At 37.5% G+C, this 18798-nt stretch overlaps 1 protein-coding gene across 4 annotated transcripts in view; it reads right to left on the bottom strand.

The window, feature by feature from the left end:
- The window catches only part of WASHC3 (WASH complex subunit 3), a 52428-nt gene extending 36983 nt beyond the window's left edge, over positions 1–15445 (bottom strand). For 2 of the 4 annotated variants that reach the window (XR_012053572.1, XR_012053573.1), the window contains exons 1-6: positions 15288–15445; positions 13695–13793; positions 11406–11471; positions 10312–10440; positions 8633–8743; positions 5304–5368 (exon numbers count right to left, since the gene is read on the bottom strand). Coding sequence is in view for 2 of the 4 variants with exons in the window: in XM_012569228.5 (XP_012424682.5) it covers positions 2236–2320; positions 5304–5368; positions 8633–8743; positions 10312–10440; positions 11406–11471; positions 13695–13793; positions 15288–15338 (606 nt within the window). In the remaining 2 variants the exon portion in view is untranslated. Of the gene's footprint in view, positions 1–559; positions 2321–5303; positions 5369–8632; positions 8744–10311; positions 10441–11405; positions 11472–13694; positions 13794–15287 lie in introns of those variants that run through there. The other 2 variants (XM_002199839.7, XM_012569228.5) reach the window with 2 other exon arrangements.
- Positions 15446–18798: the final 3353 nt, after the last annotated feature.

Genomic DNA, 18798 nt, shown 5'->3' with positions numbered 1-18798 from the left:
CCCTTATTTTATCAAGTGTCTGTAGGCCAGAGGCTTTCTTTTTCATTCCGTATAAAAGTGTATCTGCAGTGGTGTAAAAGACAATTGATTTTAGTTTTTTTCTTTACAAACTAAAATTATTTTACAAGAAAGGTTTCTTCAGAATGTTAAACAACTGAAGCTGTACCTTCTTAAATGTCTTTTGGCAACCTTGCTTTTTTCTTAAGAAAAATAATTAACTACTATGTCTCAATTCAACTCACATGCTACTTCCTTACATAGGTCCATGTCAGTTCAGAGGTATCAAACATAAAATACACATTAATTTCAGCCTTCCTTAAATTTGCTTCTTACAACAGTGGCTATGGGATGCTCAGTTCTCCTGTAGTCAGAGTGCCACTATGGGGTACATGGGTTAACATTAACTCCAAACCCTCATTTCCAAAATTCTTCCCTTTGGTTAGCAGGCTGATACAACTTCAGCAAAGCTCATTCTAGAGAAACATGAATTGCAGAGACTTTGGAACAATTTTCACTGTCTTGTTTAGAACAAGATATAGGAAGAAAATAAAACCATAACTTTGGTTTACAAAGTATAGCTTTTATTTTACAGACTGCTTAAATGAGTTTTCAAATATAGATTTTAAAAAGTCTTGAATGTTTCAATATATACATTCTGATATAACATTATCACATTTACATTTTAAATACTTATTGCTAATACGTTAATATTTTTTGTGTTTTACTAAGTGTTAACTATTAAGTACATTTTTAAGTGTTCAATAATAATTAACCCATCACTGAAATACCATCTCTAGACATTCTCCAGTGCATATATGCTTTTGTAGGGATTCAGGCATTACTCTGATTTACAGGTTATGGAGAGCATATGTCTGCTAGGCTGAAATGGGAGCCATGCTTAAGCTGCAGGGTAAAAGAAAAGCATATAACCTACTGAAGTGGCACAAATAACTAAGAGAGAAGGTATTGACCCAGTCATAAAGGCTAACAAACTTACACACTTGTAACTTCAGTTTTAGTCTTCTCTTGGTCACAGCACAGATGTCAAATACCAGAAAGTTAATGACTGCCTAGCACACAGCATTCTGGTGTAATCTCTACAATCTGGGGAATTCAAACAGATTGCAAAGGATTTCATGTGGAACAAATTGTATTAAAGGAGATTTTTTAATGAAATATAATTTTTGAGTCAAGGAGTACATCAAGTGATTTTGAGGGGAATCTTCAGGGCACATCAGGCATTTCTTTATATTGTTTCTCAATGAGGTGCCAAGGTAGTTTTATCATTATACAACCTGAATTTTAGCTTCTTTGATTAAATTATCAGCAAAGGCACCAACTTGGAGGTGATTTCTCATCCTAAGCAAACTGTACAGCCACAGTTTCTTTTGAGTAAGGCCAATGAAATCAGAAAATGGTTTCAACTGACCCACATAACAGTGAACAAGTAGTGAGATTCCATTCATGATCTCCCAGTCCCTTGCTTTTTTTCCCAGTGTCATTATCAAATCAATCTTGCCATGTTTGTACCTTTCTACAACACTGCAACCTGAACTGGATAAATCAACCCTTCAAAAGCAGAAGTTCCTTTAACAGCATCATACAGACTCTAAAGTGGCACTGAATAGCAGTATATGCTTTGAAAATAGATTCAAAATGGCTTTTAATATATTTTTCACTTGTATTTTAGTTCTTCTCAAATCTGAGTATAACTGATTTGCAATCACCATAAGAGAGTTGACTTTTATGTATTTCTTGTAGCATCACTGCAGATACAGGATATTGTAAACAAGGTACAGTTTATCAATGAAACACTTCAATTTTTCAAAGTTAAACCTTTAAGTTATGGGGCAGAAAGAAGGCAATGTAGGTTAAATGTGTTACACAGAAAATCTAACCATGACCAGAATGCAGTTTTAGAGACATGGAGGTTTAGAGGTGTGGGATCTTTAGAACCCTACAAAGTAATTTCAGCAGAAACAGAAATGAATCTGGCATGATGCAGCATAAAAACCGCAAGGATCTCATGATTCATTTTCATGGGAAAAGGGCTCAGGTTGAAACATGCTGCCTGTTCAGACTTTCCAGAATAGAATAGGAAAGATCTTAGTTCTTAAAACACCATCAGACAAACCACGCCACGTCATCCGTGTGATCCACGCAAAACCATTATCGGCCAAAGCTCCAAACACATGAGCACTTAATAAAGGTTTACAAGGGTTGGAACCAGTCTCTTCAGTCACTGAATGAGGATTCACTATCAGAACTGTCTTCTGTTTTGCCATCATCTCCCCAGGCAGGCACAGGGGCATCTGGGGTCCTGCAGGCAACAAAAACATTCTGTGTTGTCAATCCAGCTGAGAGCACAAGCAGCTCAGCACGTAACACCACTGTCCCTGCATCACAACTGCAGGCACTTTATTGCCACAACATTTAACACATTAACTGTTTATGGTTCACAAACTCACACCTTAGTGGTATTGCTTCACCTACAACTGGAAGGCAAACACTAGAAACTGTAACACACTGGACATCAAAACTCCGTAGACACCAATGTGAATGCACGCCTTTGATGCCATCAGAAATGATGACAGATCATTAAGAAGTGGCAAACACTTGTAGAAAGAGTTGAAAGCAGGCAATAATGATTAATTCAATTTTTTTTCAATCTTCAGAGGTTACAGGGCTGTAAGGAACATTCTGTACACCATTGAGCAGTGTAAATAGTACATGAAAAAATAACACAGGAAATGAACAATATTGTATCCAACTAAAACTGCAGGGATAATTTAGTGAAGCAAAAAAGAATTACTCAGAGTGGAATTTGGCTAGAACATTGGGTTAAATTTGACATGCAAGAGCAGCCACGGGATTTTTATTGACTACAAATGATCAGATCACTTGTATTTAGTTTTAAATAGAGTATTTAGGATGGATCTTAACACTGTGGCAAAATGTTTGCTTGGGGAATCCACTGGAAATGAAGGTGAGAGAAGCAAGCCATCTAAACTAACATTACTGCCTGAAGATGCTGGCTCTCCATGGACTTTCCCTCCTAAGTACGTAATGAATTTGACATACAAGCAATACAGAGCCTGATAAAGGCTGAAACCAAGATAGAAAATACACACATAATTATACTTGAGGGAAAAGGACATTCAGGGAAACTCACTTCCTGTATGACAGTTAACATCTCTTGGATAAAATATTGCATTTTAAACTAAGCTGACAGTTGTATTAATCATCCTAGTCTTATTTATCTTGGGAGTATAGAATTTCTTTTCCAACATTAGTTCTGTTTAGTATTATTTCTCTGTTGGGAATCCCTAAGGTAACTTTAAAGTGTTCCTAAACATTTTTTGTTCAAAGATGAGAAGTGTGTTAAAGAACTGCAGAAGAGCCTTCTCCCTGCCCCCTGCACACCTCTAAAACAAACGAAGAAAGCATTTGCTTTCTCATGCAAATACCTCTTCACAATATTATTTCTTCTTTGTTGCCATGGTAATGACAAAACAGAAGAGCTGTGCAAAGACATGAGAGACCAGTGCAAAACCTCTCATTTATTAAGAAGAGGAAGATGGTGCTGAATTCCTTTAGTTCATAAGAGCAGGACAAACTCTTCTGGAAGTGAAGACAGATAAGGGAGGCAGGATAAGAAACAAAATTAAAGACAGGTAAATTGGGAGCTTTTTTCCTAACTGCTGAGAACAGGCAGTTACCAAATGCTGTAAAAAGTTGAGAAAGGAGCATTAACAGAAGTCGAAAAGCTAAGAGGAGAGTGTAGAAACAATATTGTATCATTAGAATTAGCACATCTACAGCCACAAATAAGCCATGCTCAGCCAATGGCAAGGAACTGGGGGAGTCTGCAGTAAGTGACTGAGCACACAGCCATGTGTACATTTTCCTAATTTTCTCTGGGACTGAGTGAGCAGACCTAAGGAAGCTGAAGACCCAAGAAATGCAGTGTGAATGGCAAGACACATATAAAAGAAGAAGCCTATAGTATTACAACAAGAAAGCAAGAAAACTGAAAAGTCACCCCTGATACCTTAACATGGTCCACCTTGCCAAATAATTAGCTTTCTTTAACCAGTTTTCAAACCAATAACATTTTAAAGAAAATCTGACTAAGCATTATTGTTGCACAGATCTTTGAGGATAGATTTTGAGATCTAACTCCAAACATACTCTGTGAGCATCAATCCACAGTAATAATGTTTCTGTCTTAATGCAAAATAGGCAATTCAAAAGTAGACACTTTTTAAAAAACAGCTTTAAAAATTTTAACCTATTATCTTTTTGTTTTATCTACTACAAAAATCCACCCGAACATGAAGAAATAGCAGCATTTATAGAAAGGTATGGACTTGAAAGCACAGAAAAAAAAAATACAAAACATTTAACACACATATAGAAAACCTGTGTTTGCTAAACCTATCTCCAACTTGCACAGGGTCTTTTTTTTTAATTTCTCATTCAATCAGTAAAAAAACAACTGAGGAATAACTATATTGGGCTTATCTAGACCAGGAAGTAGCTGGGAGCTAAAGTGACTCATCATATGATGATACTTCAGGTTTATTTTATTTAACAAGTAGCTAGTTTCAGAACAAGCCCTTATAAAATGTAAAAGGACTTCACTGGAAAGGAAAAATGGACTTTTTAATACCCTGACAGTTTCTGAAAAGAATGCAAAAATACTTTGAACATTTTGGTGTCTGTAATGCAAGACTAAAGTTAGTATTTTCCTCAGTTTGACAACATCTGTGAAATAATACAGTAGAACTAAATTAAATGTCAACTGTAAAGTAAGACTAGAATTCATGTTTATGGCCAGACAAGAAACTTTGAAAATTACTATCTATTCTTAGTAGTCTTCACATCAGATTAGCTCAATCAACAGCCAAAATTTTAAACTGTTGACTTCAATTTTCACTGTCAATTTTGAAGTCAAGTTGTACACTACATCTACTCAGGGAATCTGGAAACAACTGTGTTGTCCCTCATGCATCCAGCAAAATAAGACAGAGTTTGTTCTTACTACTCTACAATAATGACATTTTCTTACCGGAGTGTTGAAAGCAAGTATCAGGGAAAAACCTCATAGTCTACACAGGGCACTGTAAATGGCTACTGACCTTTTATTTGAGTCCTCATTGCTAAATGCACATTATCAGATGCTAGCTTGTCACTGCTATAGCTCACAACACCTTGAACAACCTTTTCTATGCACATGTTTTTCCAAGTTTTTTAAACACACAGTTGATCTGCAGCCCTACTGGGAGTCACAAATTACTTACTCAAGAAGATCTGGATTTAGCCCCTCAGAAATCATTTTGTTTCGTATTGCCATTACAGGAACACCCTGTGTAGCAGAAGAAAGAATAATATAAAACTACTGGACACAAACAGGTGAGTTAAATAACTCAGGTACTTTTAAACCACACTTCCATATAAATTTATGCATGTCACTTGTCAAACAACAGCATGAAACGTTAATCTCAGTTCCCATCAATATGAACCTAGAAGCAAGAAATTATTGAGATTAAAGGCCCTTTTAATCCACTTTATATTTATGGCAAAACATCTAGAGAAAGTTGCAGGGGGAAAATCAAGAGTGGATAGATATACTTGCAATTCATTCAGACAAAATCATAAAGCTGAAGTTATCTGTATGGATAAGAACATGGAGAAAGCACAAAGTAGCAAAAAGACAGCGGAGAAGTTGTGCTAGGAAAGACTCAGGCATACTGAAGGTATACCCAAGAGAGAGAAGAAAACCAGGGAAGTGCATCTGCTACCACGCCAGAAGGATCCTGTAAGGCAGTGCTAACAGCTGGAGAAGTCTATAAAGCATGAAGAAAAAGGCAAACAACATGAGAACAAAAGCACAATTTAGAAGTGAATTCTCCAAATACAACTGCTTGTGCAGTCAGGCTTGAATCTTCTGTGACTTGTGGACAGATTTCAGCCAAATGTTAAAAAAATACCCTGCAAGTCCTTCCACAGCTTTTGTACTGTATTTTATTCATCAACACCTAAACATCCTCTAATCTTGGATCGCATGTCCAAGACCCACGTCCTCTCATGAGATACATTCCAACAAACTGCTCCTATGTTTCCACTAGAGCTGCTCAAAGGCAACTTGTTGCTTTGCCATCTCCTGTTGGAAATCATCAGACATACCATCTGGATCACTCAATGCCAATATAGGATATGGGGAAATAACCCCAAACCAAATGAGGATACAATTTCTGATTCGAAAGGGACAAAGTTACTGGTGGTCTAAGAAATTCTAAATGAAAAGTAGTGTAGGATTAGTATCTTTTAAGTAAGTAAAATAGTGCTAAAGTAAAGAGCAGCCATGACTAATGCTTCAGAGAAAGATGTGATTCTAATGGCATCTCCACAGTAAGAATCACAATCAAAGCTTGTGCATGAGCACTGTGGAACAGCACACACACAGGTACATAGCTGTAGCAATCTATCAGGCATAATGTCAAAAATGATCACTCAAGTAGCTGCAATGTAAAATCTGGAAATAAAAGAGTATCTCAGTACTTCATAACCCATGTGCATTACAAAGGTGAATATTTTGAATATTTATTGGAGTATTTAATGATGGTTTAAAAATTCAGTTATTCTAGTATAGATTTGGACAGCAGGGATTGTGTGTTTACAAACCATTTTGTACTAATGCTTTTCCCCTGCTTGACTGCTCTTAGGGTACTCTTCCCCACCTCAGAAGTCACTGATGAGTTGTTGATGCATCAATTTAAACCAGGTAAAAATAGAATTCAGTCAGATCAGGCAAGGCAGAATTCATATTTGATTTCAATCAAAGTGAATTTGTATAGGATTTCTAAGAATTGGTTGTTTTTATGTTCAGACTTGGAGTATGTTTTATTCCAGCACTGTGTGCATTAAAATCTGTGAGAAAAAAAATCCTCTCAGTACCCTCATATAACATAGATTCACAGAACTAATCTGAAGTTTAATCAAAATGCTCTTTTAGAATCCTTATCTGAAGGAAAACAATTACGATTGCACCTGTATCTGTTTATAATACAACCAGGGCATTACAATTACTTTACCTTTCATGCTTTCCTAAATTTTAATCTGCAAATATGGTACTGCTTTTGTATGATTTCTTGGAATATTGTTGTAAATTTTAAAATGTAAGAATTTAGTGTCCTCAATTGCACTCCACCAAAATGAGTTTGTCACAATTTCATGGAAGATCTACTTTTAGTGTAGAATGGTGCTCTTTTATACTACAAACATTGTGAGTAATAAATAAATTATCAGTTCAAACAAATCTTCAGCTAAAAACTTAATTTAGGCAAATAAATGACACTAACTGAAATACTTGACCGGACAAGGAGACAAGTTTGGCAAATACAAAAACACACATTAATTTGTAGGATGTTAGTTTGACTTTCCTACCACACTGTTTACAACTGGCAGAGGAGTCACCAGGAATTGCCAGTACACAGGAGAAATGTGGAAAGTGAGATCACACTCCTCTAGCAGTCACAAAAAAAAAATTCAAAATAATTAGACCATCCAGCACTTTCAAATCCACTTTGAAGTCTGGCATTAAATCAATACAGTAACATAGTGTTCTATTCTCTGCTATTATCCCACTGCTAGGTTTTCCAAATGGTTTGTAATAAACTATCCATAAAGTACCAGTTTGTGATTCAAGTGAAAAATAAGGTTTGGAACCTTCAAGGTTCATTCAAGGGATGAAGGGGTTCATTCTGCTTCATTCAAGGGATGAAGTAGACTAGTTGTAATAATTTCTCTGAAGACTGAGTGAAACCATGAAGTTAGTTTTAATATAAGCAACATTTTATTAATACTATGACATAGTCATACTTTCCAGAATTATAATATGTATTTTAGAGTAAAATTTCCACTGACAAATTGAAAATAAATTGAAATAAACTCTTTGTTTCCAATCTCATTTTTAAGTTTGTGGATGTGAAACGACCTCTTAAAAATGTCACAAATAGTCTCCCATTCATCTTCTCATTCCTTCATGAGATTTCACACATTGAGATTACAATCATTTATTTCCTATTTATCTGCAGCACAGACCACAGATAAAGATGTAAACAAAACCTGCATAATGAATAACAGGAAATTGGAGTGGAACCAGACAGTGAAGCAATCCTTATATCTCTATTTTGGTCCTTACAGAAATATCAAGTACTCCTGTTCTGGACTATACTTGCAAAGCTGTATTTTGTACCCTACAGTAAAATCAGACTGTAATCAGTCTGTATGCAAGGAATTACTCCAATTTGCCAGGGCAACTCCACTTTCTGTGGCATCTTCTGTGCCTCCAGCTAATATCACTTTGCATTTACACATTTCACACCTTCAGTTCACAAGTCTACCAGCAGAATTTTGCAGAAAGATCTTGCCAGAAGCTGTCTGAGGGAATATATTGCATTAATTCATTTATTAGAAAAGATGTGCTAGAATATTATGATGTTATCCTACCTTAAAGATTACTGTTGCAATATATGTTTTCCGACATTTAAGGTTTGCTTACAGCTGTGTGGTACATTCCACCAAAAAATAACATCCTAGCCAAAGAACGACATGAGAACTGACTTACCACTTGTACCATTTTGAGGTATCTGGCATATCTTGGATCCTTGGCCACAGTTGTGACATTTTCTGTTACTACCTCCGTCTTCTGTAACCCTTCCTCTTGTGTATTGTTCTGCTGTATGTGAAGAACAAACCCTTTAATGGTTAGGTGCATGCACCACACCCATGGAGAGATTCCAAACAATAAAACGGAGTATTTTAGGGTAGAGAGTAACTCTTTTTCATCAGGATTATTCTGATCTACACTCACAAAACTAGAGGTTTCCTGGATGTATGAAATGACAAATCCAGCTCTTTTGCTGTTCGCTGTTACAAGAGTGTCCTTCTACTTTTAGACACAATTTTAAGTTATTGAACAACACATAAAAAACCAAAAAGGCCCTAAAAACCCTGTTAAGTTGCATTTAATAAATATCACAGTATTAAATGTAAATGGTCTCTTTATAAAAAATATTTATAAGGAGTATATCTATAAATTTCCCCCAGTAGTCCAATGCCTTTTTTCCTTAAAATATTTGATTTGCTGACAAAGGTTCCACACATATCATGTACCTTCTAAACTATACTTTTGAGTATAAATCATTACTCAAAGGACAATGTAATGAAATCAAAGATTCCTTGAAAGTATTTAATTTAAATTAAATGAAAAATGACAAGTTCTAGCACTTTTAAAATAACACAGAAAACTTTATTTTTTCTACAAAACTAACCACCTGAAAGCAGCACTGGGAACATCCTTTCAGAAATATATGAACTTTATATACTTAAATATACTTTATATACTTCCATATGTGAGAGAAGGAACACTTTAAAGAAAATGAACTCATGGTGAGTCATTCTCTAATGGGGCTGGAACATGCAATGCTGTCCAGTGCTTCCCCTGCTGCTGCCTGCAAAACAGAGTTGCAATATTTGACAGGCAGGCAAAAGCAGCAGAGTGCTCCAGCTACTGCTTCTCCACAGCAACTTCCACCAAATAAGAGAATGAGCAGAGATCAGAATTGAGGATTCCATAAGAAGAAACTGTTAGGGGAAATCAGGAAAATAACTCCATCTACAAATGGGCCAGCAAGGCTCACTTAGTTAAGTGGTGATCGATCATGGGATTCAAATGTCTGGTTTAAAAAAATCAACCCACCACACACAAGAAATTCCCCAAAATGACACTAAGTTAGTTGCAGGGATAGTATCTTAATACTGATTGCTTGTATTAAGCTGGCCTTTACTGTACATGGAGAATAATATACAGAAAACCTTCAATGTAATAAACTCTTTAGAAAAAAGCATGCTAGAAATTCCAATTTGAGCTAAAAGCTCACACTCTGATGAAAGGAAGAAAGAGTTGCAATGATGTGATTTGAACTATTATTTTCATTCATGACCTTGCCAGCACCATATAATTCATGTTCATATTTTAGTGTGATTGAAGAAAAGGAAGGAGAAATTTATCATTAGATTTGAGTTAGTTCTAATTATTTAAGTCACATACTTAATAAAGGGTACTTTTTTTGTTTTAAGTCACTTGTTAAAACAGTGCCAGTAGAGAAAAGCCTAGTCTTTGACTTTTAGAGTTGATTGCTCACTTCCAATAGAATTGCTTCTTCTATCTACTGCAAATGACATTAAAAACTTGACCTGGAGAGCCCTATTCCTCCAAGGAATGAGTTATGCTTTATTACTTACTCCAGATTGAGGTGATCCAGCTGTCTGTTGATCTGTAGCAGCCTGTGCCACAGGACCATTTGTAACACTGTTGACATTTGCACTGGACACTTCAAATTTGACATCTTCTAGGCCAGGAATCGAGGATAACTGAATGCAAAATACATCATCAATTAAGCAATGAGCTGTTCGTAAGACTACATGTACAACAAAATCTGCAGCACGCTGCTTACCACTTATTTTCCAGGTTGGTTTTACGTCAGTAAAATTTTAAGTTTCTGCCCCTAGTTTTGGTATTTTGATGGGGGAAAAAAAATCTTTCTATCCAGCTGTCTTCTACAATAAAAACTTTCACTGTCAACACAGGGTTGCAGAGCAGGAAAGACTTCCACACCTTCCCAGTATTTTGCTACTGCATTTATCAACCACATGAGAGCCATGCCATCTTAATGAACGCTTTCAAAATACCCAACCCTTCCTCCCAGAAAAGCCAACTGAAATTGCCTCCATCATTATTGAAAGAAGAACTTGTTAAAATTCCATAGTGGGTGATTTACTGACTTCAGGATTTTGTCAGGTTTTTTTTCCAAGTAAATGATATGCTGTATTTCCTATCTAAGACCTTTTGTCATTTCAGCTAAAGAAGATAAATCAAACAAATTTACATTAGCTTAGATCCAGTTCTGCGCACATTTCAGTATCAAAAGATTTACAAGGCTTCTCTCTAGCTACTTTTATCAGCTGTTACAGTCCAGTAACATACAAAGATATTTTTGTTTTACAAAGGGGGTAAGAATTTTCTTATTGGCATTTGTATGGCAAAAATGTGTTCCCTTCCCGTTCCACATGCTTAACAAGCCCAAATTTTCCACTAGGTACTGTTGGTTCCTTTCTTCTGTATCAACTACATATTCAAATGTCACACAGTACAAGTAGTAAGGCATTAACTAGAGAAGAGAGTTAAAGAGAGAATTTTTGATATCAAGGCTTTCCTATTAGCTCCTTCAAATCATTATGAAAACTTATTTGCTCAATTCAGACTCTAAAAATGAAGCTAGTTCACATAATCTAGGAGGCTGTCACTGTTAGAAGATGAAGTCTATATCCATACAAACCTTTGCATCCAGAATATTGAGTGTGGTTTCAATTTGTTGTATACGGAGAGAGAGCGCTGACAATTTCTACAACAGAAAACAATTAGGATGTGTAAACACTCCCATATGCACTTGGACATATAAAAGTTTGCATATAGTTAAAAAAAAATCACTTTTCTTCCTGCTGAAGGCAGAGTACAGTGTAAATGAGATTATCACATTATGAAATAAATGAAGCAATGACAACTCTTTTTAGAACAGTAGCTAAAGCAGTACAAATTTTAAATAATTTTACTCTGCAGTTGGTTTTCCCATATAGTGACAGAAATGAAGACAGATTATTTACAAAAGAAAGCCAAAGTAAATAGGGTATTACTTTGGGCAACTGTAGAATAATGGTAGCCATATTGTGCTCTCCCAGTTACCAAAAGATCTTTCCTCAAAGGTTTTTCCAAATGTGGAAGATGAAAGGAGATGATGTGTGTGTATGTACCTGAGCAAATACCAAGAGACAATCTGATAATTAATACAGCAGGTGATTCAAAGTCCTATACAGTCAAATCCACAATGAATCACAACTAACCTGACACTATATGCTCCAGGTGCACCTCAATCATATTTTGAATTTTTTTTTTTTTAATACAACTTAAATTTTTCTAAATTACTCCATAAGAACTGCCAGTCTTTTAACTAATCACTACCATACTCCACCAGACCTGTCCAAGTGAAGTTGGCTAGAGTGCTGGCTGGCAGATACGTACCATTCTGACAGCTTTCTGGCACCTTGGCAAGATTCTGCCTGGCTCTGAAGCAGAACTTTAACACCCTAAGAAAATGGCAGTTCTGCCAATATGCTAGAAAAAGCAGGAGACTGACAGGAGTTAGTCTTTTTGGATAGAGCACTGACTTGTTTACAGATGGTCCTTTGTTCATGAAGAGGAGTCAGTTCCTATTGGAAGGAACTATGTGTCCTACATTTAACTGGATAAGGGGGAGGAAAGATGTACAAAAGACAATTATGCAATTTTATGGGTCTATTTGACTAGACAAGAGCCAAGAAATTTAGAGTTAAGGATGGTGTCAGCCCTGATTTTGCATTTCTTGGCTTCTGTTGACTTACACTGCGACCTTTCACAATAAAAACACTTCTGTACTTCATGAATATGAAAAACTTCTCAAGGAGTATATAAAGCAACTATTTAGTCTCTTGAGTAACAACACATTTTGGTTAACTAATAACTGTTTTATTAGGCAGACTTTACAGTGCTGCTGTGTGCTCAAGGTGGCTTCAAATATACATGTTCTGATTTCCACAGGGCCTGTGGAAGAGGGAATACTGAGATCAGGTCACAACTGAGTTTTGGACAACTGACAACAGCATCACCAGGCGATTACACTGTCCCACCTATCAAGTTACAGGAAGTTTCAAAACCTAGGAAAAATGACTTTTTTCCTCTGAAGCTCCATATATTCATATAATAGCCAAATCTTATACTTGTTACGCGTCTGGCTCTCAACTTTACCAACAAATAACAGAATTTCTCAGATTACATGGCTTAGTCTAATTGGATGTGACTGCTGCCCTGGCTCAGCTGGCTAGAGCTGTATAGCATTCTTTGTTGAATAAACTAATGAAGAAGTACAAAAAACCTCTAAAGACAAAAAGGTTACCCTCAACGCCACATTAGAAAACACTCTTTTTACAAGGAGGACTCTTGTCCTGTTCAGTGTACAAATCTAATCTTGTTGATCTGATGTATTTCCATTGACTCTAAAGTCATCACATAAACGTACTAATCTTATTTTTATTTTTCTCTCTTTTTACAGGAAACTGAAGTTAAGGGCTTCATTTCTATACTAATCACTTGCCAAAAAATTCCTTTTTTCAACATAAAAACTATTTACATTCAGTGCTTAGTGTATGACTCTTTTAAATTAAAGGTGATAAAACCTGAAAGTAAGTTTTGATGCACTGCAAGAACATGGCATCTTTCTTTCATAACAAGATAAGAACCAGAGATAAAGCTGCTCAGAATAAATTCCTTGTGTCAAAAAGTTCAAAAACTGTGCCAAATACAAAAGTTTAAGAAAACAGGATGTAGTGTGGCACAATCAGGAGTTCATATTGATCCCTTGTGGAAAAATTCTGTCTTAAGCACTTACTAAAGAGAAACCTCGAACAGAAAGCAGACTACATTTTTGGTTTAAGCTACCAGTATTACTGCATCAAAAATATTTAGATGAGTGGTTCCCATTTCTTGAATTTTTTTTAAATGTATAAAGGGACAGCTGGGGAAATAATAAACATACCTCTTCACAAACAGTAGAAAAGCGGTTGAGAAACTGCACTGTGTGAACAACAAACTGGTTTAGAAATGCTACAGTTCTTTTCTGCTGAATAGCAGGAACCTGCATTAAAAAATATAAGAAAATTAGGTTACAAATCAATGTCAAGTTCCAAATTTGAACTGAAATATCTGTTATAAATGTATATTTTTTAGAAGAAATTATTTGGAAATCTGTCTTGTGCCTGCTATGAATGCATACATAGATAAACCATTTTCTAACACACATATTCATTCATACAGATCCTTTGCCACTAAAAATCTACTAACACAACACCTGAGAATTTACAGGACACATAGAAAAGGCAACAAAACCCAAGAAATGAAGGACTGTTATCTTAAAGAAAACACCTTTAGATGAAATTGTGAATATTCCCAAAAGTCAGTGTTAATGATTTTATAAAAACAGTGGGGAAATTAGAATCTTTCCTTCTGGAGTTTAAGAAGGAAAGCCAAATTTGGCCAGCCATACTAATACTCAGTTACAACTAACACCATGACCAAAACTGAAGTGCAGTGATGTTGCTGTCTAAGTATTTAGTGGCTACCCTACTGGTTCTCACTTGCAAGTCCAGATTACCCTAAAATTGCCAAAAATTATTCTCCAAATCAATTTAGATGCTCACATATTTTTCAGACTAATATGTAGAACCTTAAGTTTGCCAAATAGAATGGTGGTCACAGTGTAACACAGAACTGGCATTTTTATTTAAACCATTACAGAAGACTGGAATCAGGAATTTGCACACAAAAGTTTATGTCTAAAATTTTAGTGCCTCAGGGTTAATAACCTTGGACAATTGCTTTAAGTCTTAACCTTTGCAGAGGAAATCAGCCTATGAAATTGTCGTTGATTTAAGTGGAAGATTTACAAAGAATATTATTGGCAGCCAAGATTCTGCTGCATTTTTTTTGTGACTACAACGACTCTGGTCTTCACCTCTTCTTTAGTCGCTGATTTATCAGTGCATTCAATATACAGTTCACTACGGCAATCTTAAAACATCCTTTTTGTGAGACTTCTGTTGCTACTATCTCGAGCCTTCAGCCTGTGCACTGTACAACAGCATCTGCTGGAGTTCAGTTCTGTGGTTCCAAAATTTGCCAAGCAGTGCTTACGACCTTAGCAGAAACCTCTGGGGTGGCACAGAGCATGGAAGAATCACTGGGTCAACTGGAACTCTCTTTATGCTCTCTGTTGAGAAAACTAAGTTTAAAAAGAAAGTTTCTGCAACATTTAAAGAAATTACTACACAGCTTTGTATAGGATTTGCCTCCCAGATCGATGTTTGAAACGGCTTAGTCTTTAAACACAACGTTATCGCACAACTTGCAGCAAAACGCCTCAGGAGAAGAGGAGGAGACACGGGTAAGGAGCAGAGCCCGCTCGCTGCGGGGGCGAGGGCGGCACCGTCACCGCACGGGAGCCGCGCCCACGGCTGCCGCCGGGCCGGGCCGGGAGTCGGGCGGCGGGGCTCGCCCAGCACCAGGGCCAGCGCAGCCGCCGCCGCGGAGGAGGAGCGGCAGCCCCGGAGCGCCGGGCGAGCGCAGCCCGTACCTTGGTGAGGTCGATGCCGGAGCCCACGATGGGCAGCCCGTCCTCGTCCATGGCCGCGGGCCGGGGCAGCCCCGCTCCGCAGCTCGGCCGCGCTGCGCAGCGCGGCCCGGAAACAAACGCCGAGCTCCGCGGGGCGGGGCGGGGCGCGCCCGCCGCCCGCGCTTCCTCCTGGGAAACGCAGTCCCGGCCCGCCGCCCTCACGGCCCGGGGAGAAACCCCAGGGACAAACCCCGAGGACAAACCCCGGGGACAAACCCCGGGAACAAACCCCGAGGACAAACCCCGAGGACAAACCCCGAGCTTCTGGGGTGCCTTCTTTGCCCCCCGCTTTGCGATGCAAGTGGTGGCAGCCTCTGAGGGGCCCGGCCGTGCCGGTGCGGGTCACAGCCAGCGCTCCACAGGCCTCAGGACGGGGCCCTGCATAGTGGTGTTTATTTGGGGAGTGTCGTCCCGTGCGGTCGAAAGTCAAGGAAATGATAGAAAAGCCAGTGAAGGAACTGTGCTACACGCATAATTTGAGTGGGGAAGTGGCACACTTTGGATGTGGGGAGTCAAAATAAGGAGCACTGAATGGCTCTGGGTTCTTCCGAAAAAGACAAATCTGGAGTCCTTGTTTACAGCAGTAAAGCCAAAGATATGGCACTGGGTTTCCATATTTAGATGTTTACATCTAAATACTGCTGCATTTTATGAATTCAGGGCAGTTAAGAAACCATCATAATCTGAGGCTGTCAGGTGGAAACTTCTCTTTTGATGAGATGAATAAAGACGTACTAATTAATGTAATACTTTGAAGACTAGATCCCAGATGTACTATGCAAATTTTGGTTTAAAATTTACCAAAATTCTCAATTTACTTCCAAATCATTGTTTGCCAAGGCATTTTACAAATCCACATACAGAATCAATGGAAGCTGCACACAGAGCACTCAGTTCTGTTACGCAAGTTGCCATAAAATTCTCATTTATTTACTGAAGCAGCTTTTTTGGCTTTATTACTTCCACAAGGTATTTGTTACTAACCTGCTGTCATATGCACATCATTATTACACTATTACTAAGGTAGTATAGCAAAGTTTTTTTCTTCATGCTAATTGAATTATTGAACAATGTGGTTTTTTGTTCATGCTAATTGAATTATTGAACAATGTGTGATTCATACCCTCCTTTGGAGCACTGACATGTTGTTGGCTCAGTTTCTCACCTCTCCCAAAGGATGAGCGAGCATCAGGCTAACCTACAAAATTCAGTGGGTTTAGCTTTTCATTCCTAGCTTACAGGCGTTCTGTAAATGCATGTTGGGCAACAGAGTTGTTTATTGAACTTGAGTTATTTTGCCACTAATTTATTTGTTTATAATTACCTTAAAATTCAAGCTAAATTATATTCAAGAAGGATTAATCTCATTTATCATTAAGTGTCTATAATACAATTTTTCCAGGCAACAGCACTGAAACTTAATGTAAATGCATAGCCAGATCTTATCTGGATGTCTTGGTCTGTAAAGCTGGATAAGAAATCTCCCAAGAATATGGTATTTTGTGAACTTTCTGGTACTTCCTGCTTTTAATTTGCCCAAAAATACTGCATAAGAAGTGCAACATAGCACTTTTTCGTCCCAGCTGGAGTTAGGAAATGCAGGATATGAAAACTGAAAAACAGAGAATTGAGGAAAATTATCGAAATTTTCCAAAGCCTCTTAAAAAAAGTCTTAATTGAACTAACTCGTTCAGCTGTAAATATAAATGACTGAACTTCCAAGGCAAGGATTAAAAAAAAAAAAAAAAAAAGAGTGATAACATCTAGATTTACAGTGTGTACTATTTGAAAATTTATTTTTTTTACCAGCACCCATGTTGCATGATGAATGTCAGACTGAGGAATCAGTACTGTACAGAATGTAACTGCTGGCAGTTTATACCCTATGCATGTGTACATATATACACTGTCATTTAAAGGCCCTGTCCTGTAGATCCACCTTCCAGTGAAGGAAAAGAGATTGAAGAGTGTTTAAGAGTTACCAAAATTAAGTTTGGTTGAACATTAGTATTTTGAAGATGCCAGCTTTCCAGATGCTGAGGCTAACTTGGAGGGGAAAAGCCGGCGTACAGAAAACCGATCAGAGCTCTATCTTCATCATAGGTAAAAAATACCTGACTTGTGAATAGGGTACACAGGAAAGTAAAGGCAAGAATATGGGTTTCAAAGCATTGAAACTGATCTGCTCCATATGTTGCAGGGAATCAGAGCCTCAGGTCAACTGCAAAACAAAACTGCACAAGCTGAGAAAAACTGGCAAGTGCTACCGAAGCTTACAATGTTCATATGCATCTTGTGTGCTTATATACTGTTACAGGTCCCAGGACACCACATTCAGGTTAGAGGCAGCCCAGAACTCAAATAGCTATACAACTGAGAGACAAGTTAAACAGAAACAAAAAGCTGATCCAAAAATATTTCCAGACATAGTGTCACCTGATCCTCCAGAAGGGGAAATAGTTGTTTTTAATAAGGTGGTCCAATGAACAGCTGAAAATATCAGTGTGGATTAACATTTGCTTGATTTCCCATGGAGTCTTCTAAATCCATGCTTGCAAACGGTATTCTAGTAAAGTTTTCTATATGAAACTGATATTGCCTCAATGATTTTTCTCTATGCTGAATTTAAGTAATGTCCCCTCCAATCTCAATCTCAGTGTGCCAGAATCTGTACAATTCTTGCAAACAGTTCTGAGAATTATCAGCCCTTCAGAGTTAGAGTGAGAAATACAAATGCTAGGTATTACGTAGGTTTCTTTAAAAAACAAAAAGGAAACTAAATGATAAATGTTTTGCAGTTCTCTGAAAATGGCTTGTCAAGTTTCAGTTTTCCAAGTACTCTGCTGAAGCAACATGAGAGGATTAACTAATTACTTTGTTCTGTACAAAAGAGCATGGAGAGCATGCTAAAAACATTAGCTGCTCTCTTGTTTATTTATTTATTTACTTTCTTACTTAAATATCCATATTGCTTCTTTCCAGTGTAAAATGAAGAGCCTTGAACTTGGCAAGATAATTCCTGGGTAAACAGTTTTAAGTAGTCCTTAAAAACACAGCATGAAAAGCAAACATCCTGGTTTCTGAATTAACTACAGAACAGAAGAATTTCTGTTCTTTGCCCTCTTGGGTCTTAAGCAATTCTAAACCAAAAAAGTCTCACTCAAGAGTTGGTGTATATTGTCCTTGTCAGTATGGGTCCTGAGTATAGTGGATATATTCTGCATAGGCAGGAACTGTGTGAAGTTTGCTCTGAGGACAGAAACACCCACGTCTGTTCAGTTCCACTACACACCAAAAGCATAACAGCGCCTCAGGCCAATCCTTCCTCCCAGAGCCACAAAGATTTTTAGCTACAAGTGAATTAAACCTTCCCTTAAGGCTGCTATCTCTGGTCAGACAATGGATAGACAGAGGGCTGTTACCTTGAAACATCTGCTTATTTTACAGTTGAGGCACACACTAGTCCACTAGA

This window comes from Taeniopygia guttata, chromosome 1A (genome assembly GCF_048771995.1).
Source record: "Taeniopygia guttata chromosome 1A, bTaeGut7.mat, whole genome shotgun sequence".
NCBI lineage: Eukaryota > Metazoa > Chordata > Aves > Passeriformes > Estrildidae > Taeniopygia > Taeniopygia guttata.
The sequence above is the reverse complement of the archived record's forward strand: the minus strand, read 5'-3'. Positions and strand labels throughout refer to the sequence as shown.